We start from the raw sequence: 25944 nt of genomic DNA, 5'->3' as shown, positions 1-25944 counted from the left end.
GAACCTTCTTCCACTGTTGGTGGGATTGTAAAGCAGCAAAGAATTATTGGACTATGATAACAAAATTCTAAATGAAATGTTAGATTTAAAATTAGAATTGAAACCAGAATTTTTCCTATTGGGGGTGTTAGAGGATGACTTAGAACAGAATTACGGGAAAATACTATTTCATTTGCTAACCACAGCTAGAACTGTTTTTGCCCAAAAATGGAAGAAAGAATTAATTCCTACAAAAGAAGATTGGATTTGGAAGATATACAATATTATGGAAGCAGATAAATTAACTCAATTATTAAAAGATAACACATTAGAAAATTTCTATAAATATTGGAACAAAGTGATCAATTTCTTAAAAGAACAATGGGGAGAGATAGCAATTTTAGGTATGAAAAGTTAAAACTGTTGAAATAGTTTGTTGGAAATAGCTAATTTAGAGATCATAACACTGGTGGCGCAGTGGTTAAATGCCTGTACTGCAGCCATTCACTCGAAACCACAAGGTTGCGAGTTCAAGACCAGCAAAAGGGCCCAAGCTCGACTCAGGCTTGCATCCTTCCGAGGTCGCTAAAATGAGTACCCAGACTGTTGGGGGCAAATTAGCTTACTTGCTAATTAGCTTACTTGCTGTTCACCGCTATGATCTTTGGAATAGCGGTATATAAATAAAACAAATTATTATTATTATTATTAAATAGGTTATAGAGGAGAAGAATTTAAACATAGACTGGTAAACTAGATTAAATAAGGTAAGTTAGATAATAATAGACATTTAAACAGAGTTAAGTTGCTAATATAGGTCATGCATAGTATAGGTTTGAAAGTAAAATCAAAGGAGAAAAACTTAATAACATAATATATAGAAGGAAAAATAATTGGAAAAGGGGATCACAGAAGGGTTAAGGAGGTCCAATAAATTGTTTGTTTGTTTGTTTGTTTGTTCTCTCTTTTCTTTGTTGTTTTCTTTTTATGAGGGTTTCCCTTTTTTCTTTTCTTTCTTTCTTTTTGTCTTTACTGTGGTTAGTTTGCTTCATTTATATGTTTATCCCTTCGTTATGTGTTAAGTTTTTTTGTCTTGTTTTGTTTTTATGTTTGGTTCTGCTTTTGCCTTGTTTTGTTTTTTGTTTTTGCTTTTACTTTGTATTTGTTTAGCACCTCTGATTTTCCCCTTTCCCCCTTTCTATCTCTTGTTTTCACTGTAAAAAAAATGAATAAAGATTGAATATTGAATTTTGACTACCGAAATAGAAAAGAACATAAAGGTTGATAAGGGATAAGGGAGTTGTTTTGATTGTGAGATATATAACATGATGATATGTTTATTTCATTAGATTTTGGTATGTTTTTTGTATATTTGTGCAGCAATAAAAATTTTAAAAAATTAAAAAAAGGAAAGGGTTAACTGCCATTGTCATCCAGACTAAGTGGCATTGTGTGACCTGAAAGCCGCCTTGAATCTTCTTGAACCTTTAGTTCCTCCTCCAGTTGTCCTTCCTATTTTAACCCATGTCAAATGTTTTTCATTCTTTCTTTGGTTTACTTACTGTATCTCTGGTTCTAATTTTCCTTAACTTTCTCCTGATTGTTTCTTTTTTCAACTAATTTCTTCTACATTCTGTTTCAAAAACACTTTATAAATAAATAAATAAAATTTTTATTTATATACCGCTTTTCTAAAAATCAAAGCGGTTAACAACATGTGCAAATACAATCTAAAACCATCAAAATACAAAACATCATATAAAACTTTATTCTTTTGCCCTGTTCTTTTCCCCATTTTGACAATTTGCATGGCACCTATGGAGAAAACAACAAAGTTCAGAATTTACCATCCAAACATGTTTGTCTGTTGAAGAACACCAGAGTGATTTTGATTGGTGTCTTCCAGAAGCTGCTCAGTGCCAAGTCAGCACATTCTGTCAGCTCTTTTTACTGCCAATTCAGGGCTTGCCAAAGGAAATCTGGCTGAGAATTGGTTACGTTATCCCAATTATTACTCAACAAAAGGAACAACACTGAAGGCTCTCCAGTCAAAGACAAATTAATGGCCCTTGTACTGATCAATGGTGACAGCTCTATGGAGTTTACCAGGGAACAAATGGCATTAAATACTCCTTAGCCAAGGATAAATTAGTAGCCTGTGTGCGTGATGGTTGGTGGCAGCTCTGTGTGGTTAACTTTGGCACCAAATGATATGGAATACAACATGTCTTTGCCTTCAAACTGTTGCAGGTGGAATGATTGCAGTAGGTGGGGCACAGAAAAATTATTGTTGCAAGTGTAAAAATAAAAGTGGAGCAAAAGTGGTGGTGGAAAACACCTTTGGCTCCTCAGCAACAGAATTACACTGTTATATCTGACAGGTTTTGAGGTTTTCATTTCTTTGAGGTTAGTGGTCATTTTAACATCTTTGTAATGCTGGCTAACCATTTAGAACTGTTATTTCTTTTTAGCATATTCTTTTTAGGACAGCCATCCCCCTTCCTCACAGCAAAGAGTGAGGGGTCCACGTTTAAGTGCGACAGGAGAAAATGTTAGTCTGACTCTAAGATAATCAATTTGGTACATCTTGAAAATGGACATTCTCAAGTAGATCAGAGATGAACTCTTCCAGCCCTCTTCACCTATGAAACAGGAGGCATAATAAATTGATAAAGAATCCAGGAAGGTCCAGACTGTTGGCCTCCTTCTGTTTCAAACAGAGATATGACCATAATAAGTATTGCATAATCTGTAGTTCTCACCCTACTGGAACATTTTACACAGTGTTTCCCTTAGAAATTAAAGGGGTATTGAGAACTGTCTGGACAAGCAATAATGTTTTTCTTCAAGTTGAGGACTTTCAAATTCTCTCACCCTGCTGAAGCCTAGTGAATGATTTTCAGGACATTTTTTCCAATCTATTTGAGCATTTTTTTTAAAAAAAAAATTGTGGCACTTTAAGACTAATATGTTTATTTTGTAATAAAGCATAACAATAGGAGGACAAAATTAGTTACATCTTGAAAAGCTGGCTTTTTCTGCCCTCAAAGGGCTAGAAAAGTAGAAGGACCTACAAGGTCCTGAAAATGCTTTCAGTCCTTCAGTTAAATCATCAGTCACTTTAAAATTGTCTCATGATGCTGAGGAGTTCTGGTTTCCCTTAGTGGATTGCTGTTTCCTGGAATTGTAATTCTAGAGCATTGACTAGAACACAAGCCTAGATTGCTATTTAGATGACATGATCATCCTTCTCCTTAATGGAGTTTCAGATCTTTGGCCTCAGAAACTTATTGAGCAGATATTTGTTTAGGGGGTGGGGAGCCAGGTGGTTGATGCCTGTATTTTAATACTGTATTAATTCCTTCAATTGTCAAAATGTAAGCATATTATACTCCACAGGGCAGGAGCAACTTCATTAGCCCTTTTAACTAGTGCCACTCACCTTGAAATTTGCAGTGGCTACATGACCTAATACTACAGTTTTCACCAGGCATTACAAATTTGGCCTAAATGCATCAACTCATGCAGCATGGCAGAAAGACATTGCATATATTTTAAATCAATTTCCTTGGGCTAGAAAATAGCAGTTTCCACCCTAGCCAAGTGATTAAATGCCTTTATATTTGTAGTTTACTGTGGTTTTCAAGGAACCTAGCAGTTCCCTTTACTAGGGTAGCAGCTCTACATGCAGATTTTTGCACTAACACTTTTCTTAGTGAAATCTACATAGAGGCCACTTGGGTTAACACATCTACCTTCAGTAGACACAGTAGTTATAGAAACCTTGATTCTACACGTGTGGTTGTTGGCAGGTAGACGTTATAGCAACTGGCTAATAGTTTGAGACACAGGGGTACTTCTTCCCCATTTCTCAAAGTAGATATTCCTGCCATCTGAGAATGCATATCCAGTTACCCTTTGGTTTAAGCAATAGTTTTTCCTCTATTTCCTGTTTTATATTTTCCTGATTATGACCAGTCTTCTGTGTACTTGTCTATGGCAAGAACTGGGGAGAGGAACTAGGGGTTCAATAGGTTAAAGCAGATTTTTGATCTGGTCCCCCCTGCCTGGCCCAAGTGGCTATGGGAGTTAATCCATTTCTGGATGCCTCCTCCTCTGCAGCCTAGAATAAACCTTCATGGTAAATAACCAATGTCTCATTCATACCCCTGCCCTAAATCTCCTGAGATGACCAAGATTTTGGATGCATAAGAATAGGCATTCAGAGAATAACTTTGGATAAATATGCATTATGTAGACTGTGATTTATTGTGCAGAATAAATGTAAATAAATAAATAAATAAAACTTTTATTTTTATCCCGCTTTTCTGTGACTAGACAATCAAAGCGGCTCACAACACATTAAAATATCCACATTCACAGCATTATGTCCCAAATTCCCCCCTTAAAACAGAATTAAACATGTTACAATTAAAATATCTATTAAAAACAGAATAAAAAATATATATCGAAGACAGGGGGTGGACTAATACATGATGTGAGGGGCAGTCATTCTGTAGAGCTTCCTAGATTTCAGTTCCATTCATCTGTTGAGAGAAACAGCTATGTACTATTGCACTTCTCGGTATAAATTGTTGTATGACTGTATTCTCTAATGCATTTTTTTTTTTTGCTTCTATTTGGATGTTAGCAACAGGGTTTCCTTAATGCACAGATGGTGGCCCAGCGAAACAGGGAGTTAATAAGTCACCACATCAGACAGCAAAGAATGGCGATGATGATGCAGCAACAACAGCAACAATCTCAGGCCTTCAGTCCTCCCCCAAATGTTACTGCCTCAGGAAGCATGGATGGTGCAGTTACAGGCCCTCCAATGGCTCCAGTTCCACCCCAGCAGTTTTCGTACCCATCAAATTATGGTATGTATGTTTATCTTGTCTTCTGTGAAGACCGCGGGTAGCCCACATTATTTAAAAAGAGCACCCAACCCACAATAAGTTATAATGTTAAAACATATTTGAAGAGACAATTTTGTTAAAACTTATCATTTTAAAATAAAAAGTTCATAAGGATGTGGGGGGGGAGTGCAGTACCTCCCATGAAAAACCAGTTATTTTGTTGGTTGGTTACTCAGTTCCCATACTCAAGAATCATCAGATCAGTCTCCATATTATTAAGATTTAGTGTTGGTTTATTGGCCCTCATTCATTCCATTACAGCATTCAGGCACTGTTCTTTCACTTGCTCCGTCCAACCTGACTTCAATAAGAATATTGATAGTATCCAACCCCAAAAATCTTACTGATCTTTCCCATTGGCTGAATATAGATATTAAACAGGACAAGGGGAGAGCTGGAGAACTTTGGCACCCTACAGCTTACTGACCATGCAGCTGTTTTTAATTTGTTTTAAAACCTCACTGCCAAATAGTAGGTACAGCTCTTGCTAATGTTCATATACTTGGTCCATGACCTACACCACCTGTACTCTTGCTATTCTCCAGCTAGGTGCCCAGAAATCGTTTTTTTTTTTTTTTTTTTAAGCCGTGGTGAATTATTAGTTCCCCAATACTGCCGGGCACTTAGAAACAATTGTATCAGTGGTTAAACCTTTTTACAGCCAACTGAACAGAACTGAAGAAAGCAGATGCGAGGAAAGAGGGAAGGGATTTAGAAGAAAGATTCTTGAAGTCAGTATGAGGCTGGTACCAAAAATTTAGGTGATGCTTTATCCAGGGGCCAGAGGTGCATTATCTTGAACACCACTGCATCACTGCTAGGGCCAGTTCTTTCTGGCATCATTTTTATTGTTCCTCTACATGAATTATACCCTGGATCAGGAGGAATTTTTGCAATTCCAAAAGACATATTCTATAAGTTTGCCAAAAGGAGATGGAGGCATTATGTAAATGGCACAAATTTTCCATGACCTATTAAATCAATGTAATATTTGATGAATAGACATAGGCCAGAGTGGTGTAGTGGATTATGAATGTTGGACTATGACTGTTGCAATCAAGATTCAAATCTCTGCTCAGGCATGGAAACCCTTGGGCGAATCACAGTCTCAGCCTCAGAGGAGAGCAATGGCAAACAAATGTTGCCAAGAAAATCCCTTAACAGGTTCACCTGATGGTTGCCATAAGATGGAACTGACTTGAAGGCACACAACAGACAGAATATTAACAAAAAAAAATATTTAATGCTATACCACTCATGCTAGATGAGAAATTGGCAATTTCCCATTTAGTAGTGCATATGGTTCCTGCATAAAAACCTCTATACTAATGTGATGGGATCTTAGGCTTATTGGAGCAGCTGGGTTGAATACACTTTAGTTTCTCTGCAATTTACTGAAGAAAGCATTCATGGGATATTTTCCTTCAACAAAAATATCTCAGGTAAGTACTATTTAAAAATAACTTCCAAAATGTTTTATTTTAAAGGAATGAACCAGGCACCAGATCCTCCCTTCAGCAGAGTATCAAGTCCTCCTAATCCTATGATGGCTCAAAGAATTGGACCCTCACAGAATCCCATGATGCAGCATCCTCAGGCAACACCAATGTATCCATCTCCTGAGATGAAGGGTTGGCCATCAGGAAGCATGGCCAGAAGCAGGTGAGAAAGAAATAATCCCACCTTGTGTTTTTGAAGAAGTATGTGAATTTGGATAGTGTTGGTGCTCAGTTTTAGAGAAACAGAAATGGGCAGTTTTTGCCAAGCTGAATTATGTGCTGTTTTTGTTTGTTTTGTGCACAATTACATACAGTTTTTCATATATTCTCTATAAAGTGTGATTAAGCTTAACCAATTAAAACGAAACGGTAAACTTTGTAACCCAGGATTTGAAGTTTGAGTGTTTGAAACAAATGGTATATAAGAATAGTCACAGCTTGCTGGTTTATAACCAGCCAAGTTGAATCTAAAACGGAATGGAAGGAACACACAAGTCTGTGTTGCTTGGGGGAGTGGGGTGACTAGACTTGTTCTAAAAGCCAGAGTTCTGAAAAATGTCTGACAGAATCACAGCCCTCCCTTTAGCCACCATCTTGAGGGAGAGAGAGGCAGGCTAGCTCCACCAGGCCTCCCTGGAAGAAGACAAGCCCTCCCTTCAGCCACCATCTTGAAGGAGAGGGAGGCAGGCTAGCTCCAACAGGCCTCCCTGGAAGAAGAGAAGTCCTCCCTTCAGCCACCATCTTGAAGGAGAGAGAGGCAGGCTAGCTCCAACAGTCCTGCCTGGAAGAAGACCTCCCTTCAGCCACCATCTTGAGGGAGAGAGAGGCAGACTAGCTCCAAGAAGCCAAGTCCTCCCTCCAGTCCATTTGCCTTGGTCCAAACCTCGGAGGTTGAGAAGAACTGTTGGACCTAATCCCCTTCCCCACCACCATTCCCTTCTCCTTTTGTGTCGTGTCTTTTTAGATTGTAAGCCTGAGGGCAGGGAACCGTCTTATTAAAAAGATTGTATGTACAGCGCTGTGTAAATTTACAGCGCTTTATAAATAAAGGTTAATAATAATCATCATCATAGCTAAGTAAATAAAACATACATTGAACTAGTCTTCCTAGAGATAGTAGAGTTGTATATACATGGATAACACCCATGAGGCAGGATTTAATCAATAATATTTGAGCTCTCTAGAGATATTAGTTCAGTTTTATAAATTCTAAATATTACTAGCCCAGCTTTGTTCCCCAAAAAGTGTCCGCAAGGTAGCTTCCATGTTAGAGAACAATAAAAATGGCAAAAACATAGTAAAAAGTCTTAGGAATGGAGATTATGAAGATACTTTAGCAACATGACTTCTCTTTTTCCAGCTACTCCTATGTGTTTATGGGTGGATAGATTGTGACATGATACTTGATCTTTTGTGCTGATTTGCTTAATTCAACTGTATAGTTAGTTTTGATGAGCTGGATGATCCTGTTCATGTTTTTTTTTCCGCTCTTGTTTCTTGTTCATGTTAAAACCAATAATATATTAAAAACAAGAACAACACACGCCCTGATTTTTGTAACATGTGAACCAGCACCAAAGATGGTAACACTGATTACAGAGTGAGGGAAGTTTGGACAAGAAAAATTGATGGGCATAGGCAAGTGTATTTGCAAGGCTTAAAGGCCTGATCAAGAGTGCAAGAATGCAATGTTTAATAGCACTTTAACTCAGTAACTCTAGCAATGGGTAGAATTCAAAGATATAGCTGTGTTCGTCTGTAGAATCAGTACGTAGAGAGATCTTGTAGCACCTTTGAGACTAACCGAAAAAAAGAAATTGGCATCATGAGCTTTCATAGATTTCAGTCTACAAAAGTTCATGCTGCCAATTTCTTTTTGGTTAGTCTCAAAGGTGCTACAGGATCTCTGTAGCAGTGGGTACTGGCATATATTGACCAGTACCCTCTTTCTTCCATTTGTAGATCCACTTGATTGTAAATAATGATATCAGCTAGAATTCACTTGGGGACTTATATCTTCATAAGTGGACTTAATGTATGCGGGAAATAGAATTGAGCAGTTTTATTTATTATTTTTTTAATTTATTTAGGTATTTATATCCCGCCCTTCAGCCCTAATGGCTCTCAGGGCGGCTTACATTTATTATTATTTTTAACCAGACAGTTCCCTGCCCGCAGGCTTACAATCTAAAAGACACGACACAAAAGGAGAAGGGAATGGTGAGGGGGGAGGGTATCAGGTCCAGCATTCTTCTCTCCCTCTGAGGCCTGGACCAAGGCAGATGGACCGGAGGGAGGGCTCTGCTTCTTCCAGGCAGGCCTGGTGGAGCTCACCTGCCTCTCTCTCCCAGATGGTGGCTGAAGGGAGGGCTGGTCCTCTTCGAGGAAGGCAGTTGGAGCTCACCTGCCTCTCTCTCCCAGATGGTGGCTGAAGGGAGGGCTGGTCATCTTCGAGGAAGGCAGTTGGAGCTCACCTGCCTCTCTCTCCCAGATGGTGGCTGAAGGGAGGGCTGGTCCTCTTCGAGGAAGGCAGTTGGAGCTCACCTGCCTCTCTCTCCCAGATGGTGGCTGAAGGGAGGGCTGGTCCTCTTCGAGGAAGGCAGTTGGAGCTCACCTGCCTCTCTCTCCCAGATGGTGGCTGAAGGGAGGGCTGGTCATCTTCGAGGAAGGCAGTTGGAGCTCACCTGCCTCTCTCTCCCAGATGGTGGCTGAAGGGAGGGCTGGTCCTCTTCGAGGAAGGCAGTTGGAGCTCGCCTGCCTCTCTCTCCCCTTCCAGATGGTGGCTGAAGGGAGGGCTGGTCCTCTTTGAGGAAGGCAGTTGGAGCTCACCTGCCTCTCTCTCCCAGATGGTGGCTGAAGGGAGGGCTGGCCCTCTTCGAGGAAGGCAGTTGGAGCTCACCTGCCTCTCTCTCCCAGATGGTGGCTGAAGGGAGGGCTGGTCATCTTCGAGGAAGGCAGTTGGAGCTCACCTGCCTCTCTCTCCCAGATGGTGGCTGAAGGGAGGGCTGCAATTTTACAATGTCCTTATTCAGACATTAACTACATAGGGGTCCCAGCAAAGTGATTGATGTGTATCGGAACATAATGCACAGTGGGACCAGATACACAACAGGATAGATGTGCATTGGGATACTGGGTAATGAGTGCCATTGTGCACTGGTAAAATTCAATGTGCATTGGGACACTCTTTCAAGTGTTTCATTGTACAGCTTTGAAGTTCACTAGTAGAGTTCCTTACCAGCTCTTCTATGTAGTTAAGTATGCATAAACTTATGCAACTTAAACTGCAATAGAGATTTCTGGTAAGCTGGTCTGTAGAGCTATCAAATGATTTTATTTATTTCTTCAACATGACCTTCAACATACTGTGATGGCAGTGATTGCAAACTGATGGTGAGAGATAAAATAACATCCCAAATCCACAAAGCAATGATACCTTTATTGGGCCAACCAGTTTGCACAATATACATGTTGCAACCTTTCGAAACGCCACTGGCTTCTTCATCAGGCAAAAGGTGTTAAAAATCGTGCAGGAGAAAGGGAAAAAAAGGTGACGATGGACAGTTAGGTTTTATATTTCGTATTTAAGGTGGATAATAAGGTACCTAGGTCCTTAATAAACAATACAATGGCAATATTTATTAAGCATGAACATATTTGTATGGTGTTAGTTGCTGAGGAAATATTTGAACTAGGATAATTAATCAGGGCCTTTCTTAAACGACTTTTTCTTCTTTGTATGTTCTAGTTCCTTTCCACAGCAACAATTCAGCCATCCAGGGAATCCCTCAGCTTATAATATGTTGCACATGAACAGCAATGGTGGTCATATTGGGCAAATGAATATTAATGCGATGCCTATGTCAGGGATGCCCATGGGTCCAGACCAGGTAAGTTGGCTATAAAGATAGGTTTCAGTAGATATTAAAATACATACTCAGACCCTTAAAGTGTCATTGAATGTGAACATTCACAATTCTCAGCCTTTTCAGCTTGTATAGTTGTCATTTGCTGCACACTTTTTCTTATTTCTTCCTGTCTTTCAGTTCCCTCTTGCTCTAGTAGGTTATCATTCATTTTACACAACAAAGTGAAGTAACAAGTATGGAACAGTTTTTTCCTGTGACCATTCCAGGTTTGTGGTAGGTTTATTCAAGGAATCCATGTGATTTGGAGATTCTGGAATTAAGACTACAATATATGTTTAGCTGCGTGCTGTAGGAATCTGTATGCAAAGAGATCTTGTAGAACCTTTGAGGCTGAGATGTATGTAGCGTAAGCTGCATAAGCTTTTGTAGACTGGGTCTTCTACTTCAAATGTTTAGACTGAAGTGTCTATGGACAGACATTTGTACCAACTGAGGGGTAGTATGCATGTGTATAAATAGTAATAGAAATTCAAAATAGGCAGGTATAGTGATTGGGTGATTGATAGTGCCCCTTATCACTGTACATTGGACCAAGAGTCATTCTGCTGGAGAATGGATGTAAATCATATATTAGGAATGGGAACACATAAAAACCTATTGCAGAACACTTCAGTCTTCTTGGACATTCTATCCTGGACTTCAGAATAGCAAAATTTTGAAAAGGAGATTGGAAGGAGAAACAGCCAAATTGAGATATATCCATGAACCCCAGTCTATTGACAGTAGATTAAACAAGAAATGTTTTATGTTAAGTCAAAGACGTTTATGGCTGGCATCCATAGTTTTTGTGGGTTTTTTGGGCTATGAGGCCATGTTCATCTAGAAGAGTGTATTTCTGATATTTTGCCAGTAGTGTGGCTGGCCACAGCTGCTGGTGAAACATCAAGAATAAACTCTTCTAGAACACAGCATCAAAGCCCAAAACCCCCACAAAAATGAAGAAATGTTTTCCTGATGCACTACACATATTCTAATACTACTTAACATCTCAGCCCCAATTTGACTGTCTGCCCAATTAATCACTTCTCTTTTCTGGTCCCCAGCCAACATCACACAACATTCTAGGAACTACCTTACTATGCTTATCTACTCTCATCTTCTTCTTTTTCCTGTTAGCTGCCCTCAAGTCAATCTCGACACATGGAGACCCCATGGATGAAACCTCTCCAACCTCCACTATCCTTCACTGCTCTGCTTAAGTGTTGTAGATTAGGGCCCACAATCCCCCTGATAGAATTTATCCATCTGGCATGTGGTCTTCCTCTCTTTCTGCTGTCTTCTACCTTTCCTAATATTATTGTATTTTCCAGTGATTCATGTCTTCTCATGATGTGGCCAAAGTAAATTAGCCTAAATTTAATCCTCTTGGCTTCTAGGGAAAATTCAAGCTTGACCTGTTCAAGCACTCATTTGTTCTGTCTGTTTGGCTTTCTGCAGTATTCTCAGCACTTTTCCAGCACCACATCTCAAATGAGTTGATTTTCTCCTCATCCACTTTCTTCACTGTCCAGCTCTTACATCCATACATGATGATGGGAAATAAAATGGAATGGATGATTCTAACTTTAATGCTCATTTGTTATCTTTACCCTTTAGGATCTGATCTTGTACTTTCATCACTGCCCTTCCTATTCCTAGTCTTCTTATTTCTTGACTGCAGTCTCTATTCTTATCAGTGTTTGATCCAAGATACAGGAATCCTTTAACTATTTCAATTCTCTCATTGTCTAGATTGAATTTATGTAGATTATCTGTGAGATTATTTTTGTTTTCTTTATGTTCAGCAGAAAGCCTGCCTTTGCACTTTCTTCCTTGACCTTCCTCAGTAATTGTTTGTAGTCCATGATGTTTTCCACTAGTCGTATGGTGTCATCCACATATTTTAAATTGTTGATGTTCCTTCTTCCCATCTTCAGTCTTCATTCTTCTGAGTCTAACCCTGATATTAGTGTATTTCCTACATACAATCTTAACAAGTAGAGTAATAATACGTTGCCTTGCCTGACCCGCTTGCCAGTTGGCAACCATTCTGTTTCTATATTCTGTTCTAAAAATTACCTCTTGTCCCAAGTACAGGTTTCTCATCATGACTATGAGATATGGAAATTCCTTTCTCCCACCTTTGCCCCATAATGACCATTGATAAAACTGAGCCTGTCACCCTGTCACTATACCCACAGGTTTAACACATCTATTAATATTCAAAGAGACCCCCTCCATCCATTCAAATGTCTCCATAGACACTTCACTCAGTGCATATAATAAAGTAGACCTATGACACAAACTCCTTTCCCTTGTTTGTCTCAAAAGTGCTGCAGGATCATTTTGCATGCTGATACAGATTAACAGAAATACTGCTATCTCTTATATTCAAATCAATTTGTATTCTCTAAAATATTGATTAGCTGTACAATACTGACTTATACTTCTGCTCCTTAGCCTTCAGAACTGCAGCATACATTTTGTTTCATTTAAAAAAATGTATCTCTTACACTTCTTGTTCTTGTTTTTTTGCTGCAGAAATACTGCTGACACTTCCAACTGTTATCTCCCAGTAGACAGATGTAATATATGGCAAACACAAGTATTACAGAAAAGTTCACATGAACTTCATGGCAACATCTTCTGGCTTTATGGAAATGCTACTTCTTTTTCTATGAAGATGTCCTAAGTGACTTAATAAATGATGGACTATTTTGGTGGCAGGGAAAAGGTGGGGTAGAAGCAAAATATCACTTTCTAGTGTTAAATGAAAACCAAGGTCAGATATTATTTTGGCACTCTGCCTCTAGCAGCATGATTTTGGTATGGCATTGGAGTAAATGTAATGGGTAGACTCTTGTACACCGCTTCTGTTTACTGTAGCTATCCAAAGCCCTTAACTACAGGCAGACCAAAGTGCCTGAAGTAACCTTGACAATAGTCTTGAGTACTAGAGCCTCTGACAGAATGTAATTCCTGGCCTTCATTCATAAAACAGATTAGAATGCTGAACATTCATGCTGCTGTTAATCTTGCTTCCAGATGCTGGATGCTGATTTTCAAGTGGCAATACAAAAGAGCTGCCACACCCTCCAACTCATGCTCTTTGATACCAAAGGGTTATGGGGAGATTAAATACTATAATCATGATAAAGATTTCCATGTTGATGTGCAGCTTTGTGCACTTTATAAAATGCTGTACGAGCGGGTCAATGCAATACCTTTAATAAAGAATCAATGGATATAAAAATAATCAAATTCATGCCCCCTTTCAAGATCTATTTAAATTATTACATAGTGACTTTCTGTTATGAAAATTTGAGCAATAATCATACTTTTTAAATTAAAATTCATAAAAGTCAAGGCGAGGCATTGCAATTTGGAGAAATTCTTGTGAATAATTTTGTAAGTACGATCTTAAGATGTTGTATTATATATATATGACTTTTGTAGGCCTCTAACTCATTTTTGAAGAGTTTGTGAAGCTAAATATTTAACAAAGATAATGTCTGTAAACTCAGTTTAGTCAAAGTTGTCCAAATAGATTTTTTTTTAATTTAAATGGTTTTGGAGTTGGGTAACTTTGGCCCTTATCCTCTTTTCATTGGTTTCTTACAATTTATTTAGACTTTTATGTACTGGCTTTTAAAAAGACTTTGTTTGTATTTTAGTGGTCTTTTAATATTTTCTCTACACCTTAAGTGTGCACTTTGTTACTTTTTCTTATAGAGAGCAATTTGATGACAAAAAGGCTCTTTTTAGCTGTCATAACAGTTGTGGAATTTTTAATATAATCTCTCTTTTCAACAAAAGGGCCTCTGCTCTATGACATCTGGTTAACTTTTAATGAAGCCTCAGTGTTTTGTGTGTGTGTTAAATGTCTTCTATCATCAGGGAGCACATCCGATGATACATAAATATCAAAAAGTTATTTGCGGCAATTAATGTATCCCATTTAATTGCCATACTGGTAAAAATGTATTTATTTTCTAAGCAGTTTTGTTCATTTTATATTTTACAGTTGAGAGGTCAGAATCCCCATAAATTTCTGTCATACAAATGAAGATATATTGATTCCTGTCTTCATCCCCATAAATTCTAGTGATTCAGAACAGGATCTTTCAGTTGAAAGGCAGGCCAAAATGTCTAAAAGCAGTGTGGTATTTGCTATTTTCCTGTTTCCATTGCAGATTCAGTCTAGTTGCTCTTCAATATATAAATTGGTGATTTTGGTTATTTGATTCATAATGGAGGTTTAGCTTCGTTTTGCAGAAGCTTGCAGTTCTATTGTAAGGACAGAATTATTTAGTGCAGGAGTTGTGTTATTCTCTCTGCAAAGCTGCTACTATCTGAGCACAGGTTTTAATATTGCCTGTTTTATGTAATCCACTCAGCTATTGTATTTAACTTCAGTAAAGTTGTACTTCAAATATTTGGGCTGTGACCCAGAATTCTGTATGTGATCTGTTGTGCTCATGTTTCCAAGAAATTCCTTGTCCTTTAATTTCTTTTAAGTATCTTTTTGTATGTAGGTTACATATTCTTCAAGGACTTTTAAATGATAACCTGTTTTGAATACATACTCCACATGTGTATCTGACGTGTAATTGATCCCAACATTAAAGTCAGTAAGGAAATATCTTGCACACATACACATCAATTTTTTTGTGAATATGTGATGCCTCTCAATTGGGGCATTTATCTAGGTATTTTCTTCCCTTATCATTAAAGAAAGAGAAAATATTTTTAAACTTTTCAGAAGTCACCTTACAGGGCAACATCATGGGTAAGATATTTAAGACAAGACATTGTTTTAACTTTTATATATGTTGACAATAATCATGACACCTATAAGCTCTGGTTGCTCTGGAGAAATGTTAAAATATGTGTTGCTGTTTCTTTTTCATTTTGAGTGACTTTGCATTGTTGAAGTGTTGTGGTACCTGCTGTTCACTGGTTGATCTTCTCCATTATATTTTCCCCAGTTGCTACATTTTACCGATTCCAAAGAGAGTTGAAACTTGAATGAAAATTGACCACACTGTTTAAAAATTGTGACTAGTAGTTTGAATTGGCTTTGTTGAGAATACTGTAAGCACTGGTGATTGAAATGATCGTATCTGGAATCAAAATATATAAAATATAACTCAGTTGCAGTGCAATCTCTCTAGTAACCGGACTGTCGATCATATGGTATGTGGACGAGCCAAATGGTGCATCAAACATGGCTGAATGTGACAATAAGCTTAGTTTGGTATTGGTGCCTTCTGAACTCATTGTCTTTGTAATAAGTTTATTCTTACCACATCATACAAACTTGTGAACACATTTATGTGTCATGATGTATAAACATTTTCTATCTTTGTGCTTTTACTTTAGTAAACAATTTTTCAGCTATAACAAACCATTTGAATGTTGCACAAATTAGCACACAGAATTTAGTAGCAGACTGTCATGTGACAGCAATGCAGCAATTATGAAACCATTCAACTGAGAGCAATATTTCCTAATATCTCAGGAGAAAGGCATACAGTATTGAAAATTGATTCTAAAGTTAGTTTACATTGAATATTGCTTGTAATAATTGATCTGTACATCACAAAAAGCCCTCCGTGTGGGCTGACATTAAAAAAGGGTTGGTCATATGGTCTTTTTTCTGGGCTTTTTTGTTTTGTTTGGATGTTAATAATGTAAATAAAGGTTTCTATTTGAAACTGAAGCTTTGTGGCTTACTTGGCTCCTCAGTTATCAAACAGATTAATATGAGATCCCCCCTCCTCCCTCTTTGTGCTCCTTTGGCATTGAGATACATTTACATTTTTACCCCTCCAACTTAGTTCTATCTTGGAAAAAGAAATTAACCTTACAGTTTTCCACCTCTAGCAATTCTAATACGGATTTTTGGTGACTGAAATGCAATCTGTTGTAATTAATTTAGGAAACAATTAACCTGTTCCATAACACAAAACTGTTTTATCCCACATAACAATACAGTTGGCATTTATCACTTCAGTATTTAGTTTAAAAATAGTGGACAATATTGGGGAAGGAAAAAGCCGCATAGATGTGGAACTTCTTGTAAGAAGAAGAAATATTTAACCTTGTTTCCAGTTTGCTTATTGAGATGGTCATTGAAGAAGAGAATATTAAGAGAAAGCCCAACGTATCCAGTTGATTAGTTACTCCTTCCAAATTCCTGCTTGATCCATGCTTGGGTTTAAGTATGCATATTTCTCATTTAGCCACTACACTGACAACTGACAAGGTAAACCTGTAAGACACACACACTTGTCCATGGGGTAACTGTTATGCACATCAGATCATCTGCAGGGAATGGGGAAGCATTTCTGGCCAAAAACCAAGGGAGGGGATACATTCCTTGTATGTTAGTACAAACTAATTATTAATGCCTTTAAAAAACAAACTCACATATAAAAGTAAACAAGTGCTTTCTTTTATAGTAGTAATTTTGGTTTTTGGACATACAATATAATCACAAAGACTTAATACAAATCCAACTTTGTTAAAATTCAAGACATACAGAAACTGCTTTTAATTTGCAGTGCTTTTAAAAATGGGTAAATTTTTAAACTTTATTATGCAATGAGGTGAGTTTTCAGAAATGGTACTGGGGCATGCCAACACTTTAAGTAACAAAATTCTTTTGGACTTGATTCTTTTGAAACAGGACACTGAATATTTACAGTACCATGCTGGAAAGCTGGTTTCTCTGAGTGAAGATATATTTTCTCCTGTTGGCCTGAAGGTAGATGTGTAAACTATGAGCTAAATTGGCTTCTGTGATAGATGAACACCTGAAGACTTTTTATGTGCACCCACTTAGGAATATCCTCTTGAGATCAGTAGCTGGTTTTTTTACCACTTTCTAGCAATGCTGATGTGCCTATACCATTAGGAAAAATAACAATCCAGATTTGTGTTTTCATATGATGCCCTTCTAATGTCACTTGAAGTTGGGAGTTGGAGGTGAAGTCACAGAAGAGCTATAAACTGGCTTCCACTGAAATGATTTTGTGTGCATTTGCCCTTTAGGGTTCCAAGTGCCTTAGGTCAGCCTTGGTTTTGGCTTCGTTCTCTCTTGGAATAGTAGCTGCAGTGACTGGTGGAATTAAAACAGATTGTGAAGCAAGTGAGGTATAATCCAAAGCAAAAGCAGGTAAACTGGTAGGCTTCAAGAAAGGATACATATTCTCTATGACAGTAGTCCCCAGACGATCGCTGTGTCTATTCTGATTGCATAACAGTGCAAAAACCCTATCTACCTTAGCTTCAAAGTTCATCCAGTCCTCCAGGCTAACATTATAATTTGATCGGAAATCATACACACTTTCATTAAGTCTGTACAAGGATTCAAGTTCTGGCCAGTTTATATCCTCATTGAGGTCCAGCAATTGCAGGAATTTAGCCTTCCCAGCCTTCCCAAAGTTGTCCTCTGTAAAACAGAAAGAACACATACAGTACTTCATTATTTCACTCTGCAGTAGAATGGGCAGTGAAACAAACCTATTTTGTTTGCATGGTCATGCAAGTGAAAGGAAAGAGCTCTCAATTGCATGTGGTACAAGCAAAAGATACATTTCTTCACAGCCAGCTGCAACTAAAATTTCATGTGAAACCCGACTTCATAAATAATGAAGTACCTCAGGATAGAAATTGCCACCTTTCATATTAATTTTATTGTAATTACTACAGGTTGTTTAAATGATCCCAATTTTCACAATGCCTTTTTTAAAAAGTGAAAATATTATACAATAAAATGCATAGGCTCAACCCAGAATTTTGATTTTCTGTAATGGACTGCTTGTCTTCTTTCAAAACTTTTTCTCAGTTTAGTATGGTTAAACCAGCAACACTTTAGATTTTGGAACTGGACTGCAACTTTTTGTTTGGATTAGCAGAACAGGCAGATTTACACATTTCTCTGTACAAATGCACTCCACCTACACTATTGATAGCTACATTGACACAATAAATTACTATATGTCAACTTCCTAAAACTGATGAGAAATATCCACAATAACAATGTTGTGTTTCTAACTCTTTGGGCCCTGCTTAAAGATGCAGACTCACTCAGCAATATAACCTCAAATAGAAAATGTGACTTTGTTAGATTAGATCCATTTCCCAGACAAATCACTATGAGGTAGATGTTTTAAGAATGATAATAGATGAAGTTATGAATATGCAGTGCATGCAAAAACAAAGAGAGAGAGTAAGAAAGTTAAGGCAAGTTATTTTTGCAAGGATGGACTCCCAACTCACAATGATTTGGAAGATGAAGGCCTCTTCATTTCTGGCCACTTTCGACGCTGAAACTGCCTAATATTTGAGCCATAAAAGAAGAAAAGAGTTAGCTATCGCTGAGAAAACCGCCAGTGCTACAGCACAGTAAAAGAAAGCAAAATGAATTTAGCATGACATATATGCTACAAAAAATAAAACAAAGCTAACAGTGATGCAGAGAATGGTGATTTATTAAGTGACCCACCATATTCTAATTTTGCTCCACAACTTAGCTCTTCCTGCCTATCTCCTCCCTAATGCAGTTCTCAAATATGAAGATACTTAATAGAAGGAGCATTTAAATTTTAAGAATAGTTGTAGTTTAAATTGTACCTGTATTGCTCATAGCTTCCATCTTTAAGGCCTAAATGGAGGGAAATAATACTCATTATCCAGCAATGACAGCAGAACAACAACAACCCCCTCCCAACAACACCATTTTGTTAAGGCACTGTCTGGAATGGGAAAAGGAGACACCTAACTGTAAACAAATGGCTTTCTATGACAGGTTCCACACACAGAGTTTTGAGGAGACAAACCATTCCACCTGAAAAGTACGAAGAAGCTGAAATAAGACAATCCACTGCAAATTAAAATTCACACACTCTTCATACACTGACCATGTTCCCATGTGATAGGCAAGCCTGGATGTACTTTATAAAAAAAAAATCTGGTCTTGTGATTTGTGAACTCACTTCTGTCAACAAGCTGTGATTAGTTATCCAACTGCAAATGACAATATGAAATGACCTGTTTAAAGCATGGCTTGCAAGAATGTCTAAATCTGCGTTGTGGTTTGTTCCTGGCGTCTTTTCCCTAACTGCCTACTCTGAAACAGGACCTAACAAAAGAGGCAGGAGAGAAATTAATCAGAAACTGAAAAAGCAAGCCACAGTTTGTATGGCCATCCATTTTTTTATTCATGGCTTAATATACCAAACCATGGTTAACTCAAATCATTATTCTTTTGTATGTCATGCAATCATAACCACTGAATGAAGAATGAGACTGCATTCCCTTGGCAACATGGGGTGGGGGTAAAAGACAAACTCGCTATTTTACAGTGGCATTTTCTCACTCCAGTTGCTGCATTAGCTTCATAAAAGGCAGTTTGTCTGAGACACAGCAAATGCCTGAATCCAGTTTAGTGTCAAAGAAAGTAGATCCAGTGAATCAATGGGACCTTGGTAAGTGAATGATTATGTAAGTTCAATTCCTTGGATTTTTCCCTACTCAGCTGTTTTTCACTACAGACACACTATTATTGACAAACATATCAACTGCTCCTTTTGTATTACGGCTGTTGAGTTATTCCCTATGTTGCCTCTTGTGGCACATGGAAAAATTGGGCAGAGGGAATGATTTATCATTTGTGAACTTCCTTCTCTCCCATAACCTCTTCCAGTGGACTGACAGAATTCATTCAGAGAAGTTTCTACTTTTGATTTTCTCAGCGGCAAATTATGTAAGAAGATATTTCTAAAATCGGTGAACACTTGCCCACTTTTCTTGCTTAAGGCACTTCATGATTCACCTACCAAACCTTTGCAATAAGGTCATCTTTGGCCTGTTACAGACAGTCAAAATAAAGCTGCTTCGAGTCACAGTGGAGGTGTGGTGTTTCAATGATGCATGCGTCCTAAGAGTCCAGAAGTCGCACCAAAGCCGCGCTCCAGTCTGGACTCTTAGGACTCATGCATCATTGAAACACCATACCTCCACTGTGACTCGAAGCAGCTTTATTTTGACTGTCTGTAACAGGCCATAGTTAACAAACTGTTTCCTGTGGCAAAAGCAAATTAAGAGATGCCTTACCCAGCTCCATGTTCCGAGTCCTGGGATTGCATTGCTTATATCCTTTACAGCTTCTCAGTTCCATGAGCTGCACATGTAGTTGATTGAGAACATCTCTGTCTAATGTGTTCACTGCATTAACTAGCTGCAAAAATAAGTTTTGATTTATTCAGTGGACAAGATAAATGGTCTACTATGAATTCTCACCAAGATATTTATTGTTACGTATGCCACATGCTGTGACAGTGCAAGGCTCTGAATACTATCTCTGAAGTTACACTTACATTCTCCAAAAAATTAGAAAGTTATTTGCTGGTATACTGAAGCTAATTATTTTTGTAATGGAGTTCTACAAAAGGTGATTAAAACATGTCTGTCGCTGGACTGCTTGCAAGAACTAATGAAATAAGCACTAAATAACTACATACTACTGTATATAAAGTCATCTTTAGTCAAAACAAATATATTTAAGGACATTATGTTCAAGGAGAAATTCTCAACCATCTCATGAGAATTAAACCCCCTTTTCTTTTTCTCCACTGGGAAAAAAATAACAAAAGGAATTGACTTGTGCCATGTTTAATTTGGAAACTGCCTAGCTACCCAGCTAAATTTTCTTTCTAGAGACGGATTGCAGGCAGGGTTTAAATACACCCTACACATCTTAAAACAAAACCTGTTACTTTCTTCCTACAGCCTGGGGCATTTAAGTCAAATATGCCATGCTGAGAGTTTTGTTCAGGAAGAGAATGCTGCAAACTCATGAAAAGTCCTAAAAGCAGCTATATGGGAAGAATCCCTTAGGTACAGCTTTGTATCAGGGATACAATTGTTGAGCAAGACAGCACAAATTTCTTGACTTCTCAATCAAGCAATGCACATCTGTTTCAAAGAAATGTACACCCATCCCTTGAAGTATTCAAGCAACACCTGCAAGCCTGTTTCTGGGCAGAAAAAAATATAGGCAAAGAGAGAGATGGCAGCTGGAGGTGCTGTCAGTGTCATTTTTCCTCTGGGAAGAGGATACTGGCATGTAGATTCCCACTGCCCTTGTCTCAAAGGGAAAGTGTCACTGAGCAAACACACCTGCATTCACTGCTTCTTCACTCTTTCCTGTCCAGATAAATATGGAGGCCTCTTAGGAGAAACAGAAGGTAGAGGGCTTGTCTCCTTTGGATTGGGCCCCTCATAGAAAGCAATCTGCTTCATCAGAGGCATCAGCAGTGACAGATGAAAGATGGTGTTGCCTACTAACCCCCATCCCACCCCACCCCACCAACACCTCTTTGTTATGTTTAGAGTAGTACAGGTTTTCTTGAATGGTCTTTGCCATGCTTTACATGACTATAAAGTGGAAGCATCTCTCCCCAAATATGACATGGAGTTGTAGGCTGATCACTGTTCTCCACTGCTTATTTCCCAAGAGGCTGGGGACCAGAACACCCATAAGCAGCAGTTCCAGCATGAGGTCCTCCTTTTTACAACTCCATAAATCCGTCCCATCCCTCCCTTCTCCCCACCATGGGTAAGTATGCAGTGGCTTTCTGCTTAACCCAACCAGTCCAAGCATGTTCAGTTTTCAGTGGCCTATTGGAGATGGCAACTGCCCTGCTAGAAATATTTTAGTTGTCCTAATTGTTGCTGAACTTCTTCAAATCTGAAGAGTACCTCTAAGCCTGCTTGTGAGTGGTGCTCTTATGGGTACTTACAGAATATGATTTGAAGAATGAGGCTGAGATCCTACATGAGGCTGGTGGAGCATAAATCTTTTGCAGTGTAATTGCAGGAGGCAGTGGAAACTGTTCCTTCTACCTGGCTATTTCCCACCTGGCCCTCCCTCCCCACAATGTGAACAAATGCCTCTCCAGCCATTTCTTAAGTTTTTGGGGAGGGGATGTATCAAGGCTCATTTTGGCTTCTCCTGAAGCCAGATGAAGGAGCAGCTCCCGCTTCAAATAGGAGCTAGAATGAGTGAGTGCATCCTCACATTCAGTCAATGAATGAGGAGAGGGAATTTCACCCAGGAGCCTCCCTTTTGTTGTCGCACCCTGGAGTGAGAGCTCTGCAGGATAAAATACGGGATATCTCCTTCCAGAAGATCCAAAAAAGTATGTGTGTGGGTATAACACCAGTTACAATTACATATGTCCCCAATAAGATGCTGGCCTTAGGTTTCTTACTAAATTTTCTGGACTTTGAGAATCTCCCAGTAACCACATGGCCAGAAGGAGGAGGTGCCAGCCCTCAAGTAATACCCCGGCATACCATCTGAACTGAGAACAAAAACAGCAAAATGTGGACCTATGACTAACATCTTCAATTTTTATCTGCTGTATGGTTTTTAACACCTTGCCTGATGAAGAAGCTAGTGGACTTTCAAAAGTTTGCAGCATGTATATTTTGCATTTTGGCTGGCGCAGTATCACTGTTTGATGGATTTTTGATGTCATTGGGTATACACAATGAAATTTACCCTGGCAAACATGAGCAGAATCTTTGTTCTACTGCAAAATTAGCTGCTCAAGCATGGCTGCTGCTTTGGAAATGACCATCAAGAAAACCTGCTATATTGCAGGAGACACAATTCATGCAGCTTTCAGTTTATCTCATTTGTGTCATGAAAGGCTGAACTTTTACAACTGTTTACACTTTCTGCAAAAGTTACAGCCCCATACTTTTCATAGCTTACCTGGTAAGGATCAGTGTTGAGATCAAAGTATTCCAGGAAGCCAGTAGCAAATTCGCAGAACAGGAAGTTGTGTGTCTCATTGATTGTCCTCATGCACCAGTATGTGTTGTTGTTTGCGCTGGTACAGGCACAAAAAGGACCCACTATAAATAAAAGGCTTACAATAGTTAAAGTTGTAAAATGTCTTTAAATGCTAGTATAATAAAGTAGCATGTCATTAAATCCAATTTATCAAGCATTATTACCCCTGGCTACAACACAATTGTTTCAGACAGATAGTTACAATACTTAAACGATTCTACTAACCCAGTTGCTTTTAATGAAAAATAAAATCAATAAAATTAATTAAAAAAAAAGCTGTGTGTCTCTGTAGCAGCCTCCAAAGCAGAGCAAATCCTTGAATGGCTACTTAATGCTATACTCATTTCAAAGTGTTGACCTTCAAAGCACTTTATAGCTTGGAGCCTCCATACTCAAAGAAATGTCAAACCCTTGAACTCATTACACCAGAGCAAGCCATTTTAGGACCCCTAGAACATTTTGTGACAGAATATACAAAAAACCAGACCCACACAGAATTGCATCACCTGAACAGTTATGGTAATCTGAATTAGAATAGATCCAATGAATCAACTGTTGAACAATGAGCCAACAGCTATGCCATTATGTAAATGCCACTGATTCAATGGACCTACTATTGATGGAAGCACTAAGAGGATTTAGGCCTATGTTCCCAAATTACATCTACCTACCATGCAGTTTTGTTTCTCTTGAACCCAACCAACCAACCAACCAACCCGAAACAAAGCCCCAAGAAATCTGATGTTTGCCTTGGGATACTTCTTTTAAAAATCCCATACAGTGTAAAACTGGGACAATAATAGTAATAATAATTAATAACAATGGCATTTTCCAGTAAACCATGAAGCACTCAAGCAGGAGTGCCATGGTCTGGTTGCCAGCAAGTTTAGCGAAACAAAAAATTATTTCATTGGCACATATTCAATGGAGTCAGAAAATTCTATTTTATCTTAATTTTATTTGACTTTGTAAAACATTCCAACTGGTCTTGTCTGGTTCTGGTTATTTGGATGCAATAGACATGATTCTGTGCACACAAAACACTATTTTGGGCATGGGGCATTTTTATATGCTGAAACACAGAATTCTTATCAGGTCAGAAAAGAACCCAGAATTCAAAGAGTGTATTTCAATAAGAATATAGGAAAAGATAATTTAGTCTGGCAGTTCTGTAAGGAGATGGCACAACTCAGAGGCAACTTGCTTTTATTTAGCAAGGACAATAGCTTCCTTGCTGTGCAGGAAGAAGGCATACACTCGTGCCCCCTAGTGACTTGAGTATGCAACAACCTGATCTTGCATTCCAAGATGAAATGATGGCGATTCTTACATGTCCACAAAGGAGCAGTTTGCCAATGCTGGTTGTCATGTGTGAAGCACGTCAGGCCTGGCATACTACATGTGTCATTGTTTTTGATCCTCTTGAGCAGTTTCCGCAGCTTCTTCTTTCGCCTCTGTTCTCGGAGGAGCCACAATTTATCCTTCTCTTGCAGGGTTTTCCTGCAACACGAAGACAAGGGAGCAACTTTTATGGCCTGCTGCACAAATTAGTAACAAATGTAAGGTTTCTAGATTTAGAGTGTTAGCTTTTATACTACATTTGAAAAGGTTACCTATGGTGGCTGGGAGATTGTGGTGCAGAAAAGTAATGGCTGTGATGCTGAACATCAGAGGCATACCTACAATGTTGTAGCTATGGTCAATCTATAGGCCCAACCCTGAAACTCACCTTAAAAGCCTGTCAGCCATCCCAAATGACAGGGTACTATGAAGCCGGCAAGTGGAGTGCAGCAGGATGATTTGACTAGCTCCCTCCTATTAGTGTACAGTGGTACAACAAAGATTTGCAGTCCCTGGGGGTTCTTTTCCTCACACCATAGCTCACTGGTGGAAGGGGGCTGGTAATATTATCCTGAAGTGTCCCACTAATTGGCATGACAGAACAGTCATGACACTGGGGCAACATTATTATATTGGAATACAAAGCAATTGCAAGGCCAAACGTCTTATCTTACAGCAATTGCAACACAGGATGTATGGTGTAGTGGTTTGAGTGTTGGACTAGAATACTGGGAGATCAGGGTTTAAATCCACGTTCAGCCATGGAAACAGACTGGGTGACCTTAGGCAAGTCACACTCTCTCGACCACACTTGGGCAAGCCCCTTCTAAACAATGTTGCCAAGAAAACCTTGTGATAGATTCCATAAGTCAATAAGGGTTTGAAGGCACATAATAATGGATGATATACAAAAATGAAGCAATTACAAGTCTTGAGGATTTTGCCAAGTTCAACAAGGATTATGTCCCAGAGACTTTAAAATGAGAAACTGGCTGGAATCCTCTTGGTGACATGTGTGCATGTAATTTGGGATTACATGAATGTATGTTCTTTGTTGGACATTGTAGGCAGAGGTACTCAATAACTTCTTGTTCAACATCTCCATATACAACAGAAGGCAGCTTTCAAGTACTGCTGCCATGGCCATTTATTGTCTTGGGGGAGGGGGAAACAGTGAGAGGCACCTGGGCAACATCTAGAAGCTGATTTCCTCCCCTCCCCGATCCCCAGCCAGTTGCTCAACAGCCAGGGTGTGATATCAGCTTTTGATTGTGGAACTGCAGCTGGATGCTGCTAGGTGCCTTTAGTTTTTCTCCCAGCCAGTAAATCGCCATTGGAATGTGGTCTGATGGTTTAAAACAAGGGCAGGGGTTCCCAACCTTTTTGGCTTACAGAGCCCTAAGGGGTCCACGGAGCACAGGTTGAAA

At 38.7% G+C, this 25944-nt stretch overlaps 2 protein-coding genes across 8 annotated transcripts in view; one reads left to right on the top strand and one right to left on the bottom strand.

The window, feature by feature from the left end:
* Positions 1 to 16022, top strand: part of NCOA3 (nuclear receptor coactivator 3) — a 186067-nt gene extending 170045 nt beyond the window's left edge. For 4 of the 5 annotated variants that reach the window (XM_089513877.1, XM_089513879.1, XM_089513880.1 and 1 more), the window contains 4 exons: positions 4631 to 4859; positions 6386 to 6560; positions 10146 to 10287; positions 12847 to 16022. In XM_089513877.1, the coding sequence (XP_089370003.1) occupies positions 4631 to 4859; positions 6386 to 6560; positions 10146 to 10287; positions 12847 to 12858 (558 nt within the window). In that variant the 3' untranslated portion in view covers positions 12859 to 16022. The remainder of the gene's footprint in view (positions 1 to 4630; positions 4860 to 6385; positions 6561 to 10145; positions 10288 to 12846) is intronic. The other variant, XM_089513878.1, reaches the window with a different exon arrangement.
* The window catches only part of SULF2 (sulfatase 2), a 162403-nt gene continuing 151768 nt past the window's right edge, over positions 15310 to 25944 (bottom strand). For all 3 annotated transcript variants that reach the window (XM_089513881.1, XM_089513882.1, XM_089513883.1), the window contains exons 16-21: positions 24507 to 24676; positions 23096 to 23238; positions 20428 to 20551; positions 18946 to 18976; positions 18592 to 18648; positions 15310 to 17761 (exon numbers count right to left, since the gene is read on the bottom strand). In XM_089513881.1, the coding sequence (XP_089370007.1) occupies positions 17731 to 17761; positions 18592 to 18648; positions 18946 to 18976; positions 20428 to 20551; positions 23096 to 23238; positions 24507 to 24676 (556 nt within the window). In that variant the 3' untranslated portion in view covers positions 15310 to 17730. The remainder of the gene's footprint in view (positions 17762 to 18591; positions 18649 to 18945; positions 18977 to 20427; positions 20552 to 23095; positions 23239 to 24506; positions 24677 to 25944) is intronic.

The sequence above is a fragment of the Sceloporus occidentalis genome, unplaced genomic scaffold (assembly GCF_023333645.1).
Source record: "Sceloporus occidentalis isolate IW3139 unplaced genomic scaffold, rSceOcc1.0.p SCAF_3, whole genome shotgun sequence".
In the NCBI taxonomy this organism is placed as follows: domain Eukaryota; kingdom Metazoa; phylum Chordata; class Lepidosauria; order Squamata; family Phrynosomatidae; genus Sceloporus; species Sceloporus occidentalis.
The sequence above is the reverse complement of the archived record's forward strand: the minus strand, read 5'-3'. Positions and strand labels throughout refer to the sequence as shown.